The sequence below is a fragment of the Monodon monoceros genome, unplaced genomic scaffold (assembly GCF_005190385.1).
Source record: "Monodon monoceros isolate NGI ecotype Baffin Bay Population unplaced genomic scaffold, NGI_Narwhal_1 Super_Scaffold_3, whole genome shotgun sequence".
Lineage (NCBI taxonomy): Eukaryota > Metazoa > Chordata > Mammalia > Artiodactyla > Monodontidae > Monodon > Monodon monoceros.
The window spans coordinates 96,935,167-96,961,017 of NW_021703780.1; the positions used below are offsets into that span (position 1 = coordinate 96,935,167).

General features: G+C 53.9%; 2 protein-coding genes across 23 annotated transcripts in view; one reads left to right on the forward strand and one right to left on the reverse strand.

The window, feature by feature from the left end:
- The window catches only part of ATG7 (autophagy related 7), a 237,231-nt gene extending 225,160 nt beyond the window's left edge, over positions 1–12,071 (forward strand). For 4 of the 6 annotated variants that reach the window (XM_029242464.1, XM_029242465.1, XM_029242468.1 and 1 more), the window contains one exon: positions 10,890–11,161. In XM_029242464.1, coding sequence (XP_029098297.1) covers positions 10,890–10,922 — 33 coding nt within the window. In that variant the 3' untranslated portion in view covers positions 10,923–11,161. Of the gene's footprint in view, positions 1–10,889 lie in introns of all 6 variants that reach the window. The other 2 variants (XM_029242467.1, XM_029242466.1) reach the window with 1 other exon arrangement.
- Positions 12,072–12,237: 166 nt separating this feature from the next.
- VGLL4 (vestigial like family member 4) overlaps positions 12,238–25,851 on the reverse strand; it is a 277,108-nt gene continuing 263,494 nt past the window's right edge. For 15 of the 17 annotated variants that reach the window (XM_029242473.1, XM_029242472.1, XM_029242471.1 and 12 more), the window contains 3 exons: positions 19,067–19,289; positions 15,420–15,540; positions 12,238–15,012 (listed from right to left, as the gene is read on the reverse strand). In XM_029242473.1, coding sequence (XP_029098306.1) covers positions 14,741–15,012; positions 15,420–15,540; positions 19,067–19,289 — 616 coding nt within the window. In that variant the 3' untranslated portion in view covers positions 12,238–14,740. Of the gene's footprint in view, positions 15,013–15,419; positions 15,541–16,201; positions 17,266–19,066; positions 19,290–25,851 lie in introns of those variants that run through there. The other 2 variants (XM_029242474.1, XR_003796665.1) reach the window with 2 other exon arrangements.

Genomic DNA, 25,851 nt, shown 5'->3' on the forward strand with positions numbered 1-25,851 from the left:
GAGTCTTGTCACTTGTCACAGAGCATCTCTGTGGGTGGGAGGAGCAGGGAGGATGGGGGCAGAAGCCCTGAAGGTGGCATGCAGGCCGCCTGTGTGCACGGGGGCTGCAGCCACACACGGTTGGGGGGGCACACCCCACTCCTGCCACTGCTGCAGCCACCAGAAAGCATTGCCTTTCGCCTTTCCTCCCTCCCCGTCGGCTGCCCAGGGTACTTGCTGTAAATCATTATTTGCACCCTATCAGCTCCCTTGGCCACCACAGTTTCTTTCTAGTGAAACCTTAACCTTGTTCCTGGAACCGTGAGGCAGCGCACGCAGGGCCCCTGATTTAGCACCGGTGGGGGGCCACCAGGGGGAATGGGAAAGGCTGGTGAGAAGTTCTCCACCAGAAGCCTCTAGAGCTCCATGCTGCCACACAAGTTCTAGCTATGTCTCCATCCCCCTCCCCTCCACTAGCCTTCCACTGCCTGGTCTCTGGAAGGCTGAGTTTGGGGCTGGGGTTCCCCAAGAAAAGGGGTTGGGCCTTAATTCCTCTCCCAGATCTGGCGTCCAGCAGAGGCCAGGCTAGAGGAGGTTGAGAGTGTTTGGGACACAAGGATGGAGTGGCAGGTGAGGGTCTTTCAAAAGGGAGGCACCAAAGTGGTGGTGCATCAGAGGGGCATGCAGACCCCTGAGGATGGCACATGGGGAGATTGCTTCATCTCCACTGAAGGAGGGTGAAAGGCAGGTGGATGGGGTGTGAGCAAGGGGCCGTGACAGCCAGCGACAGACAGCAAGGGCTCCTGGAAGTTCCCTGCCGGGCGTGGGTGCTGTCCCCTGGGAGCCCTCACCGTCTGCCCCGGCTTCCTCGCACAGATGCTGTACCCTCTCTCTTCCCTCTTGTCTGTCCCTGACAGCTGCCATCTGCTCACACCAGGCAGCCTAGGCAGTTCCCTTCAGTCACCCTTGTCTGAGGGGCAGAAGAATCTTGAAGCTTTCAGATCACATGGTGCCTCCAAGGAGCTGGGGCATGTGCTCTGTGCTTTTAGATTCTGGACTTATGGTGAAAGGGCAGGGTTATTCCCGTGGTGTGACCGGAGCTCCAGGTGGAAATCTGGGAGTGGGCTCAGAACCTGGGCCCTCACCCAGGGGCCCCTCCTGCTACCCTCCCCAGATGTGACACGAACAGCCCCGGGGCAGACAGGTTAGCCCGAGAGGCGCCATTGGAGAGCCCCACGGCTGCTGCACACACAGCACAGTCACCAGCGAGCACCAATCCCGCCCCCAGGCCTGGGAGTCCAGAAGCAAGAACTGCCCACCACTCTGCACTCCCGGAGCCTGGTGTGTGGCTCGATGCGGGGCGGGGCCCAGGGAGAACAGGGCATCAGTGGTCTGGAGTCAAGGCCTGCCTGGAAAGTTGGCTCTACCGCCCGCCTACCCGGCAGGAGATGCCCACAGCCCTGCCCCATCGTCCTGTGGGCGTGGAGGCCAAAGGCTTGACCTGCCAGGATCCCCAGCAAGCAGGTGGGCTGAGGGACCCCTTCTTTACTGCTTGATTCTTGGGTATCATGTTCACACCCAGAATTCCCCTTTCTTTTTTCCACTGTGGAATCGCACCCAGGGCAGATGGTTCTGAATCACTGTTCATTCAAAAGCCACCTATCGGGCCAGGCTCTGCACCAGGGCTGGGGGCCCACCCTCGGGCGGCTCGCTGTCCTCTGGGGAGTCAGGCAGATGCACAAACTAAAACACGGTGACGAATGACGGGGGGTGGGGGGTGGGGAGGAGTCGGCAGGAACCAAACGGGCTGTTTGTCTGAGGCGCCTGGAGCAGGAGCCAGCCCTGCAGCGCAGAATCGAGGGGAGGGGTCTCCCTTGCCCAGAGCAAGGGAAGAGCTCGAGAGCCGGGGCAGCTAGAATCTGGTGAGCTGGAGGGAGGGTCGTGGGAGGTGAGCTCAGAGAGGTGTGGAGCTCAGTGGCCCGGAAACGAGCACGGATTGCACTCTTCCTGTGTAGACAGCACCAGAGAGTCTGTGGAGACCCGAAAGAGCCCCCAGGGGCCAATGATGCCTGTGGACAGGAGGCCCTGTTCTCCGGTGGGCACCTAGGGTGGAAGAGTGACCCTGGAAGCAGCCCTGCCTTCCTCCTTGGGATCCCAGCCCCGTGTCTCCACCCAGGGGGACAAAGTGGACGCCTGTGGGGATGCCTGGGGTCAGGGAGGGGTATTGCCTGGAGGCTGGCCTGCAGCCTGCGCTCTGCTCCTCCTGCCAGGCCACCTCCTCCCCTCCCTTCCTTGTCCATGACTCTGACCTAGAATGTTGGGGACCAGGCACAGGCCCACAGTCCACTGTCCGGGGGAGCCCGGCAAGCTCTGCTGTCTCCCTGGGCCTCGGCCATCATTGGGTCCTCTGTCCCAAGCAACCCTGCCTGGCCCGGCCCTCCTGTGGGCATGTGTCTCTCTGGCCGAACCTGTTTGGAGCCTTTTTCTCAGTGCCTCCTGTCCCCTTCCTCCTCTGGTCCCAGTGGTCCCCTGGAAGTGCTCAGTCAGGGCTCCCTGACCACCAGACCCTGGCCCACCATTGTTTCCCATAATTTTAAGGAAAGTACTGACCACCTGCACAGGCAGGAAATGAAGGAACCCCCTCCCCTCCTCTCACCTAATGCTGCACTACCCAGTAAATGTTTCTGAATGAGTGAACATATGAGTGAATGAATGAATGGCTGTAGTGTTACCCACTTGGAAACATGATGGGACCTTCATTCTTCCCCCCAAGTGGACGGAGCCCTGGCTGGGAAGTCTGCCGGGGAAGCCCAATCCAGTGTCCTCAGCTGGTCCCCAGCATATGCCACCCCCAGACCCCTCTGTTCTCGGTCCTTCCCAGTAGAACGAATCGTACCTGTGAGGATCCCACTGAGGAGGTATGGGGAGCAGGGCTGCTCAGAGGCCCAAGAGAGATCGGGATATTTTAATTTTTATCTTAAAAATAAAGAAATGCTAAAACTAGGTTTCAGAAATGGTGGTAGATTTTAAATGTTTACATTTAACAAATGAACACTTTTAACACACATACACAAATATAACCACGCCATTTACGGGATAATTACAGTGTTTATAAAAGAAAAACCTTAGTTCATGGCAGGCTCCAGGCACAGTGTGGTCCAGAAATGGGACACAGGTTCGAAATTGAAAAACAAATGGCTCCTCTGAGATGCGTCCGTCTCGTTGGGAGAGTGGAAAGTGAAACCTTGAGGCCCTCTGGGGGTGTGTGGTCCAGCGCTCGTGCTCCCTGACCCCGTGTGACGGGCCTCAGCGGTTGGAAGTCTCCCCTTACCCACATGCACAGTGGTGGCCCCAGCCCCGCCAACTACACACCTACACTGGCCTGAGGGCTGCAGCGCGGGGGCTGGGGGAGAGCATGAGGGGCCCGGGTCAGAGACTGCCTAGGCCCCCCAGCCAGCACACGCTACCGCCAGTCCTCTCCTCGGGGGGCCCAAAGGCCGAGCCAAGAGGCAGGAGCTTAGGTTCCGCTTTCTGAACAGTATTGGAGGACAGAGGTTAGGGACTCTGGGAGCCAGCTGCCCTGGCCTTTACTGCCCTGGGTTAGCTGTGTGTTGGCCGTGGGGCCACTCACTGGGTGCCAGGCTAACAGAATGTCAGCTTCTGCCCTTCACTGTTTTTTGGAAGGAATTATGCTCAACAGTAAGGAAATGGTGAGATAAAGTGGAAGAAGCCTCTGCTCTACCCCTTACTAGCTTGGCCTCCTTGACAGGTTACATAACTTCCGCTGCACTTGCGTTGCCTACTTGGCAAAAGGGGACAGTCACCCCAGCGTCCCCAGGCTCTTGAGAAGACGGAGTGTAGGCAGGTGTTTGGCCAGATAATATTCCCCTGTAAGGACAGACCACATTTTCCATTCATTGCTTGGTGGGCAATTGGGTTGTTTCCACTTTTTCACTGTTATGAATAGTGCCACGGACATTCGTGTACAAGTTTTTATGTGGACATGGGTTTTCATTTCTCTTGGGTATACACCCAGGAGTGGAGTTTCTGGGCCATCTGGCAACTCTATGTTTAACTGTTCGATGAACTGCCAGACTGCTTTCCAAGGTGGCTGCACCACTTTACACTTCCAGGAGCAACGTATGAGGGTTCCAGTTTCTCCACATCTTCACCAACACTTGTTACTGACTTTTTGGTTAAAGCCATCCTAATGGGTGCAAAGTGTTATCTCCTTGTGGTTTTCATTTGCATTCTCCTGATGCCTAATGATGATCAAGTGTCTTTTATATGCTTCTCAACCAGTTATCTGTCTTTCTTGAGAAATGTCTATTCAGCTTCTTTGCCCATTGTAAAAAACTGGGTTGTCTTTTTATTATTGAGTTGTCAATGGTCTAGATACAGGTTCCTTATCAGATATGTTTCTCTCACTCTGCGTTGTCTTTCCCTTTTCTTTATAGTGTCCTTTGATGCACAAAAGATTTTTATTTTGATTAAGCCCAATTTATCTATTTTGGTTTTGTTGCTGTGCTTTTGGTTTTTTCAGTTTTTCAAATACACAGAACAGTCTCTTGGTTCTAAAGTGAAAAGGTACGCTCAGAGTAGCCTCACGCCCATTCCACCCACCCCGTAGGTAGCCATTTACTTTAATTTCTGGCTTATCATTCCTGTTTATTTTTGCAAATTTTATGAAGAGTGAGCTTGTTGGGTCAGGAGTTGACACCTCAGCAGTTCTGTTGGATATTGCCACATTCTCATCTGCGGGTCACACCACTTCTGTCCTAGCAGCGTTACAGGAGAGTGCTGCTTCCCACAGCACTTGTATTGGGGTTTTGCCAATCTGAGAGGTGAAAAATGTTCTGCGTAGCTTTTTAAAAAGTGTCAACTTTATTAAAGTACAATTTACATATAATAAAACACACGCATGTAAAGTGTATAGTTTGGTGAGTGTGGCAAGTGATCTTTCTGTCACCATAGGTTAGTCTTGCCCTTTCCAGAATTTCATATGAATGGATTTATGTAGACTTGTGTCAGACTCCCATGACTCAGCATAGAGATTCTGAGATGTATACACATTGCTGTGTGCCTTGGTGGCTGGTTCCTTTGATGGGGAGCAGTGTCCGCTGGATGGATGTCACTGTTTGCCTGTTGATGGACATTCGGATTGAGCCTAGTCCGTGCCTATTAGGACTAAAGCTGCCATGAGCATTCTTGCAGTCTTTTTGCAGACCCGTGTTTGCATTCCCTGGGGTAAGTGGGAATGGAGTCACTGGGGCGCACGTGATGTTAAGTCGCCAGGCTTTCTCCTCACGGACTGTGCCGTTTCCATTCCCACGAGCAGCAGCCGGTGAGTCCCTGCTGCTCCACATTCTCGCAGACCTTTGGTGTTGCCAGCCACAATTTTTCATTTTGGCCATTCTAGAAGGTAAGGTATGCTGTCTCTTTGTGGTTTTTTTTTTTAATTTAAAATTTTTATTGCAGTATAGTTGATTTACAATGTTGTGTTAGTTTCAGGTATACAGCAAAGTGAATCAGCTATACATATATCCAATCCTTTTTAGATTCTTTTCCCATATAGGTCATTACAGGGTATTGAGTAGAGTTCCCTGTGTTATACAGTAGGTCCTTATTAGTTACCTGTTTTATATATAGTAGTGTGTATATGTCAATCCCAGTCTCCCAATTTATCCCTCCCCCCCATCCTCTGGTAACCATAAGTTTGTTTTCTACATCCGTGACTCTACATCTGTTTTGTACATAAGTTTATTTGTACCCTTTTTTTTAGATTCCACATGTAAGTGATATATTTATTTTTCTCTGTCTGATGGATTTCACTCAGTGTGACCATCTCCAGGTCCATCCATGTTGCTGCAGATGGCATTATTTTGTTCTTTTTTATGGCTGAGTAATATTCCATTGTATGTATGTACCACATCTTTATCCACTCGTCTGCTGATGGACATGTTGGTTGCTTCCATGTCTTGGCTCCTGTAAACAGTGCTGCAATGAACATTGGGGTGCATGTATCTTTTCGAATTATGCTTTTCTACGGATCTATGCCCAGGAGTGAGATTGCTGGATCATATGGTACTTCTATATTTAGTTTTTTAAGGAATCTCTGTACTCTTCTCCATAGTGGTGTACCAGTTTACATTCTTACCAACAGTGTAGGAGGGTTCCCTTTTCTCCATGCCCTCTCCAGCATTTACTGTTTGTAGATTTTTTAAAACTTATTTATTTTATTTATTTATTGCTGAGTTGGGTCTTCGTTGCTGTGTGCGGGCTTTCTCTAGTTGCGGCGAGCGGGGGCTACTATTCCTTGCAGTGTGTGGGTTTCTCATTGCGGTGGCTTCTCTTGTTGCGGAGCACGGGCTCTAAGCTTGTGGGCTTCAGTAGTTGTGGCGCGCAGGCTCTAGAGCGCAGGCTCTGCGCAGGCTAAGTAGTTGTGGCGCATGGGCTTAGTTGCTCCGTGGCATGTGTGATCTTCCCGGGGAGGGCTTGAACCCGTGTCCCCTGCATTGGCAGGCAGATTCTTAACCACCGCGCCACCAGGGAAGCCCTGCTTGTAGATTTTTTGATGATGGCCATTCTGACCAGTGTGAGGTGGGATGGCATTGTAGTTTTGATTTGCATTTCTATAATAGTGATATTGAGCATCTTTTCATGTATGTGCTCTTTGGCCATCTCTTTGTGGTTTGGATTTGCATTTCCCTAAAGACTAAGGATGCTGAGCATCTTTTCAGGTTCTTATTAGCATTGTATTTCCTCTTCTGTGAAATATGTGTCCAAACCTTTTGCTCACTTTTAAAAACTCAGGTTATTTGTCTCTTTATCATTGAGCCGGAAGGGTTCTTTGTATATTCTGGATCTGAGTCCTCTTTATGTACAGTGTGGCTCTGTCGTTTGCCTTTTCATTTTCATAGTGGTGTCTTTCAGAGACCAGAAATTTTGAATTTTGTGTCCTAAGAAATTTTAGCATTTCTTTTAAGTAAGGTTGAACACCTTTTCTTATGTATAAAAGCTATTTGCTTATCTTTTTCTGTAAACTGCCCATGTCTTTGGCCTGTTTGGTTTTTTTTTTTAATCAGTTTATTGGTCTTTTTCTTCTTGATTTTAAGAGCTATTTATATGTTAGGGGGATGAGCCCTTCATGGTGTGTGGTGATATTTTCACCCAGTGTGTCATTTGTCTTTTCAACGTTGCTTACGGTGTTTTTTCCATGCAAAATTCCTCACGTGTGTCTTTACATCATCCACTGTATCTGTTTTTATTGTTTATAGATTTTGGATCATCGGCTCCCCACTCCCAAGTTATAAAGAAATTCACCCACGTTTGCATCCAGTATTTGAATGGTTTCATTTTTTTACACTTACATCTCTGCTCCATTTGGCCTTGATTCTGATATACAGTGAGGCATGGAATCAATTTTATCTTTTTGCAAATGACTCTCCAGTTGTCCCTATGTCGTTTATTTAAGAGCTCATATTTTTCTAATGATTTGAGATCGCATTCCTCAGACCTTTATTATTAAGATACTAAATTTCCATGTGTATTTGGACATTCTGTTCTGTTCTGTTTCTCGACTCATTTGGTTCCACTGGCCCATTTGTCTGTGCTCCTGCTGACACAACCCTGTAAATTACAGGCTTTATGACTTGTTTAAACACAGAGTAGGGGAACTGCCTCACTGCTCTTTTCATACTCAAAGGTTTTCTTAGATAAGTCTTGCTTATTTCCTTTTCCACATAAACTTTAAAACCAGCTTGTCTAGCTCCAGGAAAGATACTTGATTTTTTAAAAACTGAGATCGTGTTAAATTTATACGTTTACTTGGGAAAGTTGACATCTTTATTGATGTTGAATTGTCCCATGCAAAAAACACAGGGTGTATCCCCATTTATCCCAGTTTACTTTCCATACAGTGTTTGTGAGGACTGTTACAGGACTGTTTTGAAGGATTTTCTCCCTAAAGATGTTGTGCATTTCATGTTAGGTTTACTCCCTAGTAATTTTATCTTTTTCATTGCTCTTACAATGGGTTCTTCTCTTTCATTATGTTTTCTAACTGGATGTTGTTTGTATACAGGAAGGCTATAATTTTGTGTCATTAATTTCATATCTTGCTATCTTATGAATACTCGTTATTATCTGTATTCATCTCAGCATTTATTTTCTTGGGTTTTCTAGGTATACTTGCATATCATCTGTAAAAAAGATCATTTCTCTCTTCCTCAGGGTACGGACGTTTCGAAAGCTTCGCGTTACATACTGCCAAATCTCTTCTTTTAAAAAAATACGGTACCAATTTATACTCCTCCTGGAAGTGTTTCACCATGCCCTTGCCAGCACTGAGTGCTAATATTTTTAAAATCTTTGCCAGTTTATTACAACCTTTATTCATTAAGAGGACATGGCCCCGTCTTCCCCAGGTGGTGGGCAGAAGGCTGAGGACCTAGCAGGGAACAGACTAACCTGGGAGTCCACAGTCTACCAGGAGCTGAGGCTTACGTTTCTCCCCTGCCCCCAACTTTATTGAGGAATGGCTAACAAATTAAAACTATATATTTAGGTTGTACATGTGATTTTTTTAAAGGTATACTATGTGATCATTTAATATGTGTATACTTTTGAAATGATGTCCACAGTCAAGTTAATTAACACATCCTTCAGCTCACAGCCCTTTTTTTATTTGTGGTAAGAACGCTTAAGATCTACCCTCTTAGCAAATTTTAAAAGTATACAGTACTATAAACTATAGTCGGTAGGCTATACACTAGATCCTCAGGATTTATGCTTCTTATAACTGAAAGCTTGTACCCTGTGACCATTTCCCCATCCCCTCCAGGGCCTGGCAACTACTCTCTGGTTCTATGAGTTTGGCTTTTTTAGATTCTACACGTTAAGTGATATCATACAGTATTTGTCGAGGCTGAAGTTTCTGGAGGTTTACACTTAAGACTGCTGCTGCCCTCCTGAGCCCAGCCAACGGCAAAAAGACTGGCTGCCCTAGCAGAGAAACCCCATCTCCGGCCCAGAGAACACATTCTGGAAAATCCCCGAGCAGTTCTGTAAAATCCATTGCCTGCCCCCACCCCCCTTTTGCAGAGTCCCATCATAATCAGCCCTTTGGGTGCCTTACTTGGTCCCCTACGCAGCCTGGGCAGTGCCAGGAACAAGGGGAAGAGCCAGGACCCCTCCCCGCTGCCCATGCTCAAGCCAGCTCTCTCCCCGCCCTGCCGTGTGCAGAGGTAGGGCCGGGTGCTGAGGACTCCTCCCCAGAGCTGAGAGCCCATAAGATGGATGACAGAATGGATTGAGGCTCCTGCTTTCCCATTAAAGCCCTTCCCAGGGCCTGGCCCCCCAGGGTCCTGTGAAGAGCCCTGGCTACCCACTTGCAGGAGGGCGTTGCTCACTGACACGGACTCTGCCCGGCCCTGGCTGGCGGCCCACCTCCCCGGAGGCTGGGCGGGAGGACAGAGGGGGCCGTGGCCCACCGGGCTCACCCCCCTCGTCTTGGCCTGGCCCCCTCCTCCAAGCAGCCTGCCCCAGCCCTGAAGCCCGGGCAGCCTTTTTACTCACATAACCCTTTCCCTCTCACCTGTGTTCCCAGCTCTGTACCTTACTTGCTGTGTGATCCTGGGCTAGTTGACTCCCCTTCTCTGAGCCTGTTTGCATCTACACCTCCTCACAGGCTGTTGTGAGGAGTGAAGGAGGGAGCATCTGCGCCAGGTCGGCAGAGCCCGCGTGTGTTTACTGAATGAGAGTGAAAGAATAAATGAATTGTGTCAGAGAGCCCTCTGGTGCCCCTTCCCCCACTCGGATGGTTAGAACTGGAGGTGCGACAGATGCAGCCTTAGTCGGAAAGGCAACAGCTCCTCCACCACCAGCCCCCATCCCACACGAGGGGGCAGGCCCAGGGGTCTGCGTCAAGCCTTGCTGAGGATGATCTGGGTGGGGAGCCTGGCCCAGAAAAGGGCAGGGCCACCAGGCCACCCTCAGGCTGCTGGGCCCCAGCCCCAGTCTCTCCGCACCATCCCCGCTGCTTCGGGCGTCTGGACCTAGGTGATCTCATCCCAGTGTCCTTGGACAGCAGGGTGCATGTAAAAGTGAGGGTGTGTGTGAGAGGCACACCCACCACCAGCCCTCGGCCCCAGGCAGTTGGTCCTCAGGAGAGAGGAAATTTCCTTCTCTGTATTTATTTTCCACATCCCCAACACTGAAAGCCAAGCTGGTGTTGATATTTACCTTGGCTGGGACTCCCCATCTCTCCGGGCCAGCCTCGCGTAAACACGATGTTCCTTTTCCTCGGCTCTGCCAGCATTGAGGTGGCCTTTTGCAACCAATTCTAGGAATTTTGAAAGTCTGTAGGCGTAAGTTCAGGGCCCAGGCGCACAGGGTGCGAGGAGCGCCTGGGGGCTCCATGCTGGCCTTGGGCCTTCTCCCGGGGGTTCACGCTGGGGGTGCAGAGACAAAGCTGGGCCTGTGGGGGCCAGCGGGCAGGACCCCCCCCTCATTCCTCTCGTTCCTCGGGGCCCGTGGTGGCCAGAGGGCTTACTCTGGAGGGCAGCAGTGGTCAGCGCCACAGAAATGGGAGTGAGTGGGGGGCTGGGCGGGGCAGGGACGCTGCGGCAGTGGGAGGGTCCGCACGGCCCGGTCCAAATCCCCGCTCCCCCAGCTCGGCCACCGGGGGCTCATTCACCAGGGAGGCCTTGGGCAAGTGACCGCAGGGCTCTGAGACGTGGTTTCGTTATACAGGAAACGGGGTGTCAGTCCCTTGGTGACAAGGGGTTGTGAGGCACTGCAGGTGGCGGCCGTGTTCCTTTTGCTGTCGCCACAGCTGCACGGCTTTGAGGCAGCATCACAGGTGGTGCCGGGTGAACGAACGCTCTGAACATCTCCCGTTCTCCACGCAGATCTGGGACATGAGCGACGACGAGACCGTCTGACACGCCCCCCCACCCTGGCTGCCGGCCCGCTGAGGGGCTCTCAGTCTCCGGAGCAGGACGCTGCCCCCAGGACCGGTGATTGTGGTGATTCTCCAACCTTTGTGGTCCCCTCATCTCCATACCTTAAGGACTGGGGCCCTCCCTCTGCTGCCCGGGAGCTTCTCCGTTTCTTATGATTCATGGTCCCACCAGTTCTCAGCTAAATAATAACCTTGGCTTCGGCCTTGCCAGTGATCTGGGACTTGGTTCCCTCCACGAGCAGTTCTTTCTTCTTCTTGTCACACGTGTTTGGTAGTCAGGCTCCCGGGATTCTCCTGGCCGTGACCCCCATGGGGTGGAATGAGGAGAGGGAGGAGTTGGCCCAATGCAGAGCAGGCAGGGAAGTGAGAAGTCAGCTCCTTGCCGCAGCCATCGCGGGGGCAGTGCCACAAAGCCCGCAGAGGGGCCCCGGGCACGTGTGAGCGCTGGGGTTCTCGTCAGCTTGGCCTGCAGGCGGGGGAGGCAGGAGAGCTGAGGCACGTGCGGGACAGAAGGGACCGCACTTGTCCCTGTGAACCCAGACCCCTGCTGAGGACGGAGTCTGCTGCCCAGACAGCTCCCCCCACCTGCGGGCCTGTCCTCAGCTGCGGGCTCGGGAGGACACAAGTGTCTGCTGCTTTGTGCTGGCGGCAGGGCCCAGGGACAGATCCTCGAAGCTGCCTGTGTGGGGCCCCTCCTGCCTCTGTACAGGACACCCGAGGCCCAGAGAAGGCTTCAGACCCCACGTGAGAGCCTGCTCTCCTGCCACAAGCAGGGGCAGCTGCGCCTTCCGTCCCAGGCTCCTCCCTGGTGGTGGCCTGGACGGCCCGACTCTGTGTGGGCTGGAGTCCGTGGTGTGTCTGCCTCAGCCTGTGGCCAGGTGTCCATCAGGGGTGGCGGGAGGGCTCTGCCGTGGGCCCCTTGGGCTGATTTTCCTCCTCCTCCTCCTCCTGGGTGAGCACGTCCGTGCCAGCCTCAGAGCTGGGCATGGAACCCAGGAGAGGAGCCCTTTCCACTTTTATTTCTGTGGTGTCATCTTTTGTCTTGGGCCTGGAACCAGTCAGAATTGAGTCTGAGTCGTACAAGAGTTGGACTTCTGTAAGTAAGTTAGGTAAACGACGTTTCTCCTAGAGAGTTAAAATTACAGCTTTCCAGCCTGTGCGGGGCTTAAATTGGAGGCCACTGTACAGCAGGGCAGGGCTGCTGAGCCTTGCCCCAGCCTCTCTGGGGCTTCAAGCAAAGGTCCCACCCAGCCTGGCTCTGTCACTGCAGGACCCAAGGATCACACATACAGTCTGTGGTTTAAGAGCACTTTATTATTGTTCTTAAGGCTACTTTTAAGTACAAAAAAAAGATGGCCTGCCAAACCTTTTTTTTTCTTCTTCTTCCAGGAAAAACAGGCCACAGAGAATGGTATATTACAGATTTACAAACATGGAGAGAATGGTCAGAACACACTGCAGATGGCCTGGCTCTGTGAAGAACCTCTCTGTGCCCCCCGAGGCCTGGGAGTGTCCCTTCCTGGTGACCGTTTGGTTTCCTGCCCGAGGCCCCTCCCAGGTGCTGCCTATCCCAGATAGGTCAGCGCACCAGGGACCTGGCCCTCAGTGCCACCGTCCCTCGCAAAGCGATGGCCTCGCTGGTGGACGCCGGTGTGCGAGGAGCCCGTTCTGCACAGAGCCGCCGGCAGTGGGGTTGTTTTCCTGGGGCGACGCTCAGTAGCCTGTAGCGATAACAAACTAGTGGGTATTAAGGCAGATGCAGTGTTCTCATAGAATAACTGTGTTCCTGCACTTTTACAGACAAATCTACGACAAAAAAAAGATCAACTTTTTTTTCCAAACAACAAAAAAATATGAATGATTACAATAGGAAAGGGAAAAATTAAATAGCTACATATCATTAACAAATTAATTGTTCTTCAAAAAATACCTACAAATTTCTCTGTACATTCTTTACGCACAGCGTAATGATGGTCTTAAAGTTACCTATATAAAAAAAGTGTTCTCAACGATTTTTCCTACAGAAAATATAGGGGCCTGAATGCAGAAGCCTGGAAGCCCAGTTAAGTGGGAGGGAAACGTGTGCGGGGGGGGGGGGGGGGGGGGGGCAAAGGGGGGGGCTTTCCTCCGCCTTTTCAAATACCTACAGCCACCCTGTGGCCACAAGAGCCCATCCTCCTGCCTGTTCACCAATGCCAACCAGCGAACCTGTACTTTTCTCACACTGACAACCAGCCTCGAGAGCTCCGGTGAGTCCACGGTGCCTCGCGGGTGAGGTGGTCATGCCCGAGTCACCTGGCCAGGTGACTGCTCAGGCCCTGTGGTGGGCAAGGCTGGAGGGTAGTAGCACAGGGGAGGGGCAGGGGCACAGAAACGTTTACCAGAAAGAAGAGCAGCTGTCGAACATCCACAGCTGGGTCTGTCATGCTTTCTTCTTCACCTAATTTCTAGTTAGTAGCTATTACTATAGCAAACGATAATAAATGCAGTAATAACTGTATAAAGTCAGAGGAATGTATACTGCCTTGGCCCCAGCGTACGAGGAAGCATACAAAACACCATCTCACAGATTGTCAGCAATCTGCTGTTCAGCCACGAGTTCAAAGGGAGCAGTTTCTGCGTCGAGGGAAGTCGGAAGACACGAGTCCCAACTGCCCTGGGAGCGAGTTAAGAAGCAGACAGGGATGCAAAAAATAACTGATACTGTCAGCCTGCAGCCACAACTCCAGCGTCCCACTCTGCAGCTGACCAGCCGCTCGCCCGCCTGCGTCCAGGGCCTGCCAGGGACCGACTGGCCCCACGCTACTTGGGAGTAACGTGAATATCAAACACAAATCTTAGAGTACAACTGTACCAGCAGTAAGTATATCTAGGGCTGTAACTGACAAAAATAAACGAATTCTGAAAAGATGCTAGTAAGTATTTAAGCTTTCTGTTTACTGTCTATACACTTAATAGAAACCAGCTATTTTTATCCATTAAAACATGCATCACGTTTAAAGCACTACAGAATCCTCCAACTTCAGCTCTAGTCTAACAAACTGCAGTGTTTAGAAAAGGTAAAATGCCCGTGATTGGTAGAGTCTGCAGTCCAGTTGCAAGCACCTGAAAATCTAGACAGAGAAAGACCTATAAACCTGCATGAGACTTCCCCTTCCAAAGCAGTTTTGTCTAAATTAATACAACAACAGAAAAACACACCCATGGTCAGAAATGTCATCCTTAAACCCTCCGTTTTTCAGCAGTTTGCCCTCAGAGTACTATCATCTCGCACAAAGTTGTCAGGCAGGCAACTTGAGTCCTCCTCCCATAGTGCAAATCAGACACGACAGTTCTGTTCTCTTCAAGTAGACGCACACACACAAGCGCACACACACACGTGGGCTGGAAGCTAAGCCGCACACGCCCCGGTCTCGAGAAGCAAATGAAAAAGCACAAAGCGTCTGGGTCACCAGTGGCCTGGCCTGTGACTAAGAAAGCGCAAGCCGTGGAGTCCAGGCCCTGTCGGGCAGCTGACCTGCATTGAGGCTTCTTTGGTAACCAAGGCAGGGACTGGGGGGCGACAGCGGACAGAGGTTCCACACGCAGGTGCTGCTATCACGTCTGAGGGCCCCGGGTACGGATACCAAGCAAGTACAAGAACAAAAATCCCGACGACGTGGTTTTTGCGAATAAACCATCCCTCCCTCCCCCCACCCCCACGATTTTTTTTTTCATTTTTCCATTTTTTAAGCACTGACTGTTCGAAGCTCAGGCAAACCATGCAGGTGGACGTGGCGTTGGAGGGCGGTGCTCCCTTCAGGAGGCCACAGACGGGGAGTGGCTGTGGCTGACCATGTGGGCAGAGGGGCTGGCGGCCTGGCCCCTGCGAGAGGCTGACTCGGGGCTGCTCGACGCGCCGTCCTTGGCCGCCTTGATCTGGAGCCACGTGTCGCCCAGGGCTTTGGCGAAGTGGTCGTCCACGGAGCCCGTGATGGACACAGAGTTGGGCGCCGGTTCGGGCTCCTTGTAGTTCTTGCCCAGGCTCCTGCGGAAATGCTCCTCCACCACGGGGTCGCAGGTGGTGGCGGCTGCGGGGGGGGGGGGGGGGGGGGGGGCGGGCAGGGCTGGGACCCGGGGACACCGGGGGCGGGGGGTGGCCCGCACAGGTCACCTCTCTGAGCCTGCCACGGGGCGGCGCGCCTGCTGCGCCGGGCCGTGGACGCGTTCAGAGCCCCCCCATGCGGCAGCCGGCGGGCCCCGCTAGAGGTGGGGCCTGGTGGGCGGGGCCGACGTGCTGCTCCCCCGAACACCTCCCCCCCCCCCCCCCCCCCCCCCCCCCCCCCCCCCCCGCCAAGCACAAGGCCACTGCACCGGGGCTCAAAGAACAGGGTGTCGACCTCCCTCAGAAAGGGGCCCAGAGGCCAGCCGCTCCTGGGACCAAGAGGACACGGAAGGAACCCTCAGTCCCCTGCAGTGGTCTGAGCGGGTCACTTACAGCTCGGGGCCCTCCGGTAGCTGGCCGGGCCGGCCGCGCAGCCGCTGTGCGCGATGGGGCAGTGGGAGAGGTTGCAGTTCCGGGCGCTGGCGGAGGCGCACGTGATCACCGAGGGCCGGTTCTGCGGAAGGAGGGGGCTGGCGTCAGTGCGGGCGCGGGCACACAGGCGGCAGCAGCGGTTCGGCTCCCCCGCCCCAAGAGGCGACCCCATCCTCATATCCCCGCCCAGCTCCGAGGCCGGGCGGCCACCCCGGCGCCCCTCAGTCCCCCCGCCGGGCACCCGTCCCGCCTGGAGAACCAAGTGCCGGCGGCCTCGGTGTTGGAGTGGTGCCTCGGCGCGGGGCCTCACCAGTACCCACGCTCTGCGGGAGCCCCTCCTGGAGCCCTGCCGGCCCAACAGCAGATCCAGTCAAGCCCAGGGGCCGCCTCCTGCTTCACGTTGGGGGCCACACCGCTCAACGACCCGAACCCGCCGTGAACGAGGGTCTTGGGGGTGTGCGCCCGGCCCCCTCCCAAGCTCTCCCTTGTCTGAGCAGTGACCCTCAGTGTGAGGCAGTGGCAGTGTGGATCGGTGAGGGACGTGTTACAGAGGCTTGGCTGTTGGGGGCTGGCCTGTCCCAACTCTCGGATCTGAAATGAGACCATCGCCGAGTCGGGAGACCAGCGTGCAGATGGCAGAGGGCTGTAAAGGGACCACGGCTCCTACCGTCACAGTCCTCAGAGCGCCTGGCCCTGCCCTTCTCAGAGTGTATCCTTGGAACCCTCCCCCCCAACCCCCGGCTTCTCTGGGCCATCCCAGGACCCTTCTAATATACTCCTGGTTGTTCTCAAGCCAAGCCAGCTCAAGTCGGTTTCTGTTACGACCATGCAAGTCATGATGGAGACAGAAACGCAGGAATCTATCCAAGTGCCTGAATTACACACAAAGCACCCTCACCCCCATGCGCCTGCCCACACTCGCCCTCCTTCCCCGAAACCACCGCAGAGTCTGCCTGGCAAACTCCGCTCGTCCTTTAAAACCCCGTTCAAATATCATCTCTGTGAAGCATGACCCTCCCCCTGCCTGCCCCACATTCAGTCAGTATACCAGCCCTTCCAGAGGCACCTGTCTCCCCGACCACACACACTTCAGAGCAGGGACCAGCGAGTGTCTGCAACCCCAGACCCGGACAGAAAACATCTGTGAACCAACTGAGCGCCCTTAGGTTCCAGCCAGGAAACTTAACTCCTGAAAACCCGGACGACGAGACAGCTAGCAGGACCTAGCTGAAGGGTCACCCCAAAGGCAGTGTCAACAAGGGAATCGGGCCTTGTCCACGCCCGGCCTTTCCCGTAAAGAGGTGGATCAGTAGCCACTGTGAAGTCTGCACATCAAACCTTCCTGTGATGGGAAGTGAACAGGAATGATAAGAACACGTCCGTGATGAAGATCTGTACCCACAGCGGTGAGCGGGGATGTGCTTGGGTCTAACAAGAAATTCCACACGTCCAGGATGGGAGGAGATGCAGCTTAGCAGCAGCACGTGAACCAAGAATCTGGGGCTTTATTAATTCCACACATGAGCAATGGGACGGAGCCACCAGGAGAGCTGGTGTGACACCCCCCCCCCGTGTGGATGACAACGGCAGACAGGGGAGAACATGGCTTTGAGGCCGGGTGGACCTGGGTGAACCAGCTCTAGTCAGTAGGCAGGACCTTCAGCCCTCTAAGCTTCCATTTCTTTGAGTATGAAACAGGAAGACTCGTACCTGAGGGGCGTTCGGAGCATCGCCTGAGATGGGTGTGGGGGCCTGGCCCGTGGTCACGTCCAGGAGTCCTGCCCTGCAGGTGCTGGTCATGCCGCACCTGAAGGACAGCCTGCAGTGTGCAGCCCACCTTTTGAAGGGCCTATTTAAACCCCCGAGCCCGTGATCTCCCCGCCAGCCCTCTTGTAGTGACGTGCCCTCCATCCTCGAGATGGGGCTGTGCAGCCATGTTCATAAGTGACCTCGCCCCGTGGTCAGGCTGGAGATCTGCCTCAGGCTGTGGCTCAACTACCAAGGCCGACTCAGGAGAAGATTCAAGTTGAGCTCAGGAGCTGGGGGACGGCCACGCCGAGCTGGCCATGTGATCCAGAAGCAGAGAGAGAGAAGGATGCAGAGACAGGCACGGGGCCAGGGGAGGAAGGAGGGTCCTGCCTCCTATCTGCTCGCCCAGGCAAGAGCCGGCCCTTGCTTCCTGAGCCTGGCTGTACCCACGACCCCGGGTCTGGGAGACGCCCCGGGCCCTCCCAGTATAACTCCCTTCCTTCCTGTAGCTCCAGGGCCTCCCAGCGCCGGGGCGCAGCAGCACTGGTGAGTGTTCACTACGTGCTAACTCAGCCTTTTTCTCACCAATTCATACATTAAGACCTGAGTTATTTTTGACTCCCTGTCTCCTCCAGACTCAAAACTGTGAGCGCCCGCATCCAGCTTGACCAGTTTCTAACACACTCCCTACACAAAGCAAGTGTCCACGCAGTTTTGTTAAAAGAACAAAGGAAACAAACAGGGTTGTGATTTTGGGCTCCAAGGTAGGAAGCGCAACCACTCATCTGCCTCACTGGGAACCACAGGCACCAGCGCAACCTCGCCCAACGCCCGGAGCCCCTCACAAGCAGGTGTCACAGACTGGGTCAGAACCAGGCGCGGGCCGGGGACACAGCGGTGGCCTGGAGGCTGAGCCCGGCTCCGGCGGCCCCAGCACCTCCTCTGCTTGCTGTCCACATCCAAGAGTCTTAAGCAAACACTGAGTGAGGACCTATTAGGTCACAGGCCCCAAAGGTTCAGAGAGAAAAGCCATGGGTTCGTGCAGTGTTTCTGAACCTCAAGGCTAATGCCTCCTTTTATTAGCTCTTCCCCTAGGAACCCCATTTTTTTTTTTTTTTTTTTGGAGGTACGCGGGCCTCTCACTGTTGTGGCCTCTCCCGTTGCGGAGCACAGGCTCCGGACGCGCAGGCTCAGCGGCCATGGCTCACAGGCCCAGCCGCTCCGCGGCATGTGGGATCTTCCCGGACCGGGGCACGAACCCGCGTCCCCTGCATCGGCAAGCGGACTCTCAACCACTGCGCCACCAGGGAAGCCCCCAGGAACCCCATTTTTTAAAGCCTTTTTTCCTACCAAGCAATCTGTGTTTATTAACAACTTAATTTCCTAAAAAAAAAAAAAAAAAATCCTTGTCTGCCAATCACAGGTTTCTGACCAGCAGAAGCTAATAGCCACTGTGACCACTGACTTCATAGGATTCCAGCCCAAAGCAAAGCAACCTGGCATTTAACTCCATCTGTGTGGCCTTGTAACGGGTTAACGCAGGATTCCTATTAGGATTATTACATTGAGCCCTAAACACGGCTGCCAAGGAAGACTGCTAGAAACACAGCTAGTCTAGACCAACCCCGTCTCGTGCAAAGAAACTAAGCCCCAAAGACATTGTCTTGTCTGAGGCCATTAGTCCCAAGGGGCGAGGCCTAGGCAGGCCCAGGTCAGAATTAAAACCACCCTCAGTACAGAACCGAGGGTGGGGTTACTCCCCACGTCTGTCACCGCCCTCCTTGCACCCCACCCTCCATCCCCCAAGCCCCCGGACCCACTACCGGCCACCAGCCGAGGCGCACTGGACAAGGGCGTACCTGCTGCCGCTCCACTGGGGTCATGGTGGGCGAGAGGCCGGCCGGCCTGCCAGCGTCCAGGCTGTTCTTGGTCAGTGCAAGGGGCTGCTCCATGCTGAGGCTGGGGAGGGACGTGTACAGGTGGCTGCCGTGCAGGCTCATAGTGGGGGCCACGGCTCGCTCAATGGGGCTGCGGCTCCGTTCCCGCGGGTCTTTCCGGCAGTCCCCGTTGGCCGTCTTGTTCCTGAAAAAGAGGAGTGAACGCTCAGACAGGAAAACCTGGCAGCTTCTGGGAGGCAAGGGAGCTGGCGACCGCGGTGAGACGCTCACACCGATCATTTCATCCCTCACTTTGGTGTGGGTAAATATTACACAATCATCACCCCACCATCTGAGGCTCTGATCGAATAGCCTACCGGTAACTGAGGGGCCAGGATGCTAACCCAGGTGGGTGCTGGGGAGAAGCACCTTCCCAGGGTCCAGAGTCAGCTCCATAGCTCCATCCAGACGAGACGGCAGCCCCCTGCTCAGCAGTCTGGCTGAGCCTTCTTCAACAAACTCCACTCGCTCAGAGCCCAGAGATCTCACCTGTGTGCTCCAGGCTGGCTTGGTTGGCCCAGGATCTGCCTTCAGAAGGATGGTGGTGGTGATGATGCCCAAGTAACCCCATGCCTCCTACCTGCCGGGTCCTGTTCTAAGGCTCCACTGGCCTCAGCTCATTCAGTCTTCCCAACAGCACTGAGAAGGGGAGGCTGTAACCACCCCCGCCCCAGACGAGGGGACCGAGACCCAGTCCAGTCTCCTCACTGGCCGAGGCTACTGGCCCGCGAGCCGTGGTGTTTGGCTCACGGTGTGGCGATCAGCCTGGTGTGGAGCGTGGAGAGCCTGGCGCGCCAGCGGGAGGGCCCTGCCGTAGGAAAGTCCAACCACAGGCAGGTGCGGGCCGAGTGGGACCCAGATGAGGCGGTAGCACGGGCCCTGCCTGCAACCTGATGGATCTCGTCTAGGGGCAAGGTTACACGCTGCGTCTCTTTGAGAACGGGGAGAATGACTCCGCACGGTAGCGGTGGGCCTCACGGTAGTTTCACCCCCGCCCAGGGGTTCTTTGTGCCTCAGGTCTCAGCCCTTAAATCCGCTGTGCCCTCTGCTGCCAAAGCAGTCTTTTTTCGTAACAAAGGAGCAAGTATTTTAGCTAAAAATGTGGTTATGGCTTCTGTGACAGTGGAGAGATCAATGGGCATTAGCGGAACCAAATCAGCTGTAAGCTCAGTTCATCAACTACAGGGCAACGAACCGCGTAAGGCACAGCGTGTAATTTATGGGTGTGTCCCCCCAGCCCCGCACTATTCGCTGGTCGACTATACAAGCTGACTTAGAAGCAGTTAGACAATAAACTTCCAGCCCATGAAGACAATCACGAAGAGTATGTTCTGGTCACAGTGTAGATGAGATGTTCCATACACACCACATGGATCCTGACAATTCTCAAAGAATTACAATACCAAAAATAGAAAAAGAAAAGAAAAAAAGTAATTCTGAAACCAGCCTGTCCATAATTTCATCTTCCTGTGATGATTCAGATGGCATTACAGGCCTTTACAGTGAAGGGCTGCGCGGTCGTGACCGCAAACGCCGAACGTTCCTGCAGAACGGCACAGAACGGGGACGCCTGGCTCGATGGGCTTCAGGCCCCTCAGACCCAAGATAACCTGGCTTTTCCCTGAACGGGTACTTATTACTGAATATACAGGTGACCGGTGTCTGAAGACTACGTTGTCACACAGAGTCATCTCCAGCATCAGGTTTCCATCTAAATTTGAATAAAATTCAGTGTGAACTGGTTCCCTGACACAGTGAGGTTTGTCACTGTGTCAGGGAACCTACCTCCCAAAATGAGGTTTCTAGAGGTCACTTCATGAACTCTGCAAACTCAGGGACTGGACACGTCACTTGGAACGCGCCTCCGTCCAGTTCAGACCCCACGATATTCAACCAATGTTAACTGAGCCCCTATTTTCTGACGGTTACAGAGAGGAAGACAGAGCCCTTCTCGTGGGCTCACGACCACGGGCAGGGGCGACAAGCTCCCCCGTGACCACCACAGCACCGGGAGGGGCGCAGGGCCGGAGGAGCGGGCAGAAGGCTGGAGAGTCGCCCGGGGGCGCCGGTGCTCACACCCCGCACCACGCAGCACCGCGACACTGCACAGCGCAGCAGGGGGCCCGAGGAGCGATGGGGACTGTCCCAAGTCAACCCGCGGGGAGCGAACGGGAGAATGGGCCCCCGCAGGCAGGACGCAGCAGGCATCAAGGACCGGAAAAGACACTGAAACACCCAGAAACCATCTGAAGACCTCGCTGGTTAATTTTAGTAAAATTATACATTACTCAGATTTCCAGCTCGTTTTCCCAGTTCCCGGAGCTTGAAGACAGACGTTGTTTTCCTTCCCCCAGTGACTCATACCCCGGGCTCCACTGCTTCCCGGGGCGTCATGTGCTCCCGGACCCAAACCACACGCTTCCTGCCTGCGAGCCCCGCGGCGCCTCCGTTCTCATTAAAGACGACGTTTGCTCGGGAAAGAGTCCAGAGGGCTCGTGCGGGGGGCTGGACGCAGAGGGGCAGCCGATGACAGGAGGCTTGGGGTGCACGGCCCCTCCCGGGACCCATCCTCATCCTGGGGAGGGCATTTCCACAGAGAAAACGGGAAGGGGCTCAAAAGCAAAAAGGTGTCCGGGAAATGGGTGCCACGTGCCGCCGCTCTGCCCTGAGGCGAGAAGCCAGCAGTGTCCCCAGTGTCTGGGGACAAGTAGACTCAACTCCAGGCAGTGGAACTGAGGAAAGTGCATCCACTTGCACACTCACCGACGTGAGGTTTTCCCGCCCTTCAACCAACCGGGGCTCAGAGTTGAAGGAAACCCTCGGGAAGGTCTTACTTGACAATCTCGGGCCTCAACTAAATTCCTTACCTCCTGACACCAATTAACTAAACCAAAGGGAGTCTGAATTCTTAGCACAGGGGAGGGATGTGGAGATGAAGCTATTTACTTAGTGCTTTGGAGGAAATGTTCTGGGGCCCCGGGGGTCCCCATGCTGTAGGCCCCTCGGCCCAGCCCGGCCCCCGTGTCCCCCGCGCAGGCCCAGGCTCCCGTAATACAGGAACATCCCTGAGGTGACAGGGTGTCCCGGCCAATGGGATGCAGAACACCCACGGCAGGAGTGGACTGAAGGTCTGTGGCAACACCCACTGTGCACGTGGGTGAGGTGTATATGGAGGTTCAAGGAAGGAGGGAGCAGGGCCCACGAGGGTCACGGCAAAGACCGAGCCCGGCCTCCGACTCACCCATCTTGCCTGTCCTCTGCATCCCTCACACAAGCGTCCGCCCTCTGGGAACCTACAGGATGGTAACAAACCTTCACCTTCACGGCCCAACACGAATCACAATAAAGTTGTCAAAGCATCGTTAACTTTAGAAAGCTTCCTCAGAGAAGATACTTAATGTCATTGAACTGTACACTTAAAAATGGCTAAAGTGGTACGCTGTATGCACTACCATTTAAAATAATAATCATTTTAAAAAATTAAAACCAGAAAATGTCTCTCCCCTGCCATTACTTGCTGAGTTGCTGGGTCTGTGACGTGGATCAAGTAGATGGCCCCGTCCCTGTCTCACAGAAAAGAGGCCCGAGGTGAGGACGATAAACGCTTAGCCTGAGCGGTGGAGGCGGGACGGCAACCAGACACCCAGCCACTCAGCCATCCTCACTGCAGGCCCCCGCATCACCCACCCCTCCATCCCCAGCTTCCAGGAGGCCCTCCCTGACCCCCCAGACTGGAGCACCGAGGGCACGGTGGGGACCTGCACGTGCGTGAGGGGACAGCCCTGCAAGGCACGGGGCTGAGCACAGAGCGGGTGTTTTAACCACCATTCACTAAGTGAACTTATCTTTTTAAAAAAATTATTTATTTATTTTATATTTGGCTGCATTGGGTCTTCGTTGCTGCGCGCAGGCTTTCTCTAGTTGCGGCGAGCGGGGCTACTCTTCGTTGCGGTGCGCAGGCTTCTCATTGTGATGGCTTCTCTTGTTGTGGAGCACGGGCTCTAGGTGCGCACAGGCTTCAGTAGTTGTGGCACACGGGCTCTAGAGCGCAGGCTCAGTAGTTGTGGCGCACGGACTTAATTGCTCCGCAGCATGTGGGATCTTCCCAGACCAGGGATCAAACCCTCGTCTCCTGCGTGTATTCTTAACCACTGCGCCACCAGGGAAGCCCCTAACTGAACTATTAAAGTACACATATCATGTGTGAGTCCAGTTAGGATCTGTGGTGAACGAAAGGGAATTAAGGCAATTTCTGAGGAAATTCCCAGCAGGAAAGACTTTTTTTCTGAAAAATGCAGAATTTAGGGAGCATTTAAACAGCCATAAACAGCTGTGATAGTTTCTCCCTTTCACTACCTTCCCCATCTTTTGTCTCCCCTTCCCCCGCTTCTAAGTGTCCCCCAGGTCATCCAAACCTCACGCATCACCCCCTCTTTCTCCTTGAGAGCAGGAGAATTCACTGCTTTCCAACCAGGCGGGAGGGCGCGTGGGTGTGTCCAGGACATCCTGGGTCAGTCTCGTCACTCCAAGGTACCAATTTCAGACGGGAAGCGGCGGGGCAAGACAGCGCCGCCAGGGTGTGTGGTGTGGAGGGAAGGCGTTGGCATGGGGAAGGGGTGGGAGGCGAGGCAGAGGTGCCCTCCTGGTACAAAATGGTGAGCTGTGTGTCATGGGCCGGAAAAAGCTGAGAAATACTGGCATTCAGGGCATCCCAAAGGCACAGAGGGACCGCGGTCTGTCTGCTGCAGTGCCCAGCACGTCCTGCTCGGCAGTGACTCGGGGGCAGCTGTCTCTGCCTTTGACTAGGGGGAAGACTGTGTCGTATATGACACCTGCCACCGCTTAACATCACTTAATAATCAAGAAAAAAGCCACAGCCCTACCGCATCCAAGGTTCAAGGGAACCCGACCTGAGCATGGAGGACGGTGCAGTTGGCTGATGACATCCCTGCCCCATCTTTCCACCCGAGTAACATGCCACCCTCCCACCACCCCCCCCCCCCCGTTTCTGCTAGTTCACATTTCAAAAACCCACTACCTGGAACTAAGCGACACACTCCTCACTGGCTCTGTCCCATGACAGGTGTGACCTACAGTGCCAGGGAGAAGCACCTCCATTGCATCGCTGCCCTCAGAAAGACCTGCCCAGAAAGAGAGAGCATTACGAGCTGGGGAATCCCTCCGAGTAAACTGCTTACGTGGATTATCTTTATTATCATCAACTACCATCTACTGACGGTAGTTATCATTCTCACCTTATTAAATCCACCACAAGGCTGCAAAGTAAGCACCAGCATCTCCACCGCATAGGTGTGTACGCTGAGATGCAGAGAGAGAAGTAACTTGTCTAAGGTTGCAAAACTAACACAGTACAAGGGTTCTATTTATATTTGACTGGCTCCAAAGCCTCTCCTTTTCACCTTTCTGTCTCGAGAGAGGGATGCAGAGAAAACTACAAAGACCCATGTACCCACCACCCAGAACTGACAGATGAAACCTCACCATCCTATTTGCTTCAGATCTTTCCTTCCCTCCTAAGGATTAAAGCTGCAGAGCATGGTCCTCCTTCACGCCCCCCAGGCCCCTGCCCCTTCTTCATCCCTAGATACACCCGCTGGCCCATATTTGGAGATGCTTCCCACCTGAGCCTTTGTCCTCTGACCACCTGTGAACGTATCTGTAAATCAGAGCAGCACATTTTACATTCCCATCACTGTATGTACTTAACAGCCGGGCTTTTTCCCCTCACGTGTTTCTGGCCTAGAGATCCGGTTCATTCATGTTCGTCACCTGCCATACAGGATTCCTTCACCGGAATCCACCAGCTTGTTGATCCACTGCTGTCCCGACAGGCATTTGGCCATGTCGGGTTTTCCTAGTTATCAACAATCCCACGGTGTTGACATTCCTGCACCTGGGTGCCGCGCAGGTGCACCTCCGGAGGGAAGGCTTCTGGCTGCAGGGCGCCCCGCCTTCAGGGCCAGCGGGTGCTGCCAGAGCCCTTTAGGACCGTGGTCCACTGCACTCCTCCCACCACTGCGTCCTCAGTCACGTCTGGCACCAGCGCAACTGAGGGCCTCTTCATACATTTGTGAGCCATTCCACTTTCTCCTTTCAATTACCTTTTATCAGTTATGGGTTGAATTGTGTCCCCTGCCCCCAAAAGAGGCTGAAGACCCAACCCCAGTACCTGTGCTTTTAGTTGGAAACAAGGTCTTCGCAGAGACTCATATTAAGATGAGGGCATTAAGGTGGGCCCTCAGCCAATGGCTGGTGTCCTTCTAAAAGGGGGAAGTTGGACAAAGTGACAGACATGCACCAAGAAAAGATGACGTGAGATGTGAAGACGTAGGGAGAATGCAATCTATAAGCCAAGGAATGCCCGAGGCCACCGGAAGCTGAGAGAGAGGCCTGGGACAAGCGGTCCTCACAGCGCTCGAAGAAGCAACCCTGCCCTCAGCTCCATCTCAGACTTCAGCCTCCATAACTGGGAGGAAATACATTTCTCCTGTTGAAGCCACCCAGTCTGTGGCACTTGGTCATGGCAGCCCCAGAAACTAATACAGTTTCCATGGCTTTTACCCCCAATGCTTTTACTTCTTTAGATATTCTCCACATCCATGTTTTATTCTGCTTTATCTGTAATTAATCTCTTCCCCCCGACACCCATTTTTTTGAAGCTTGGTCTGGACATTTTCAGAGGCCCC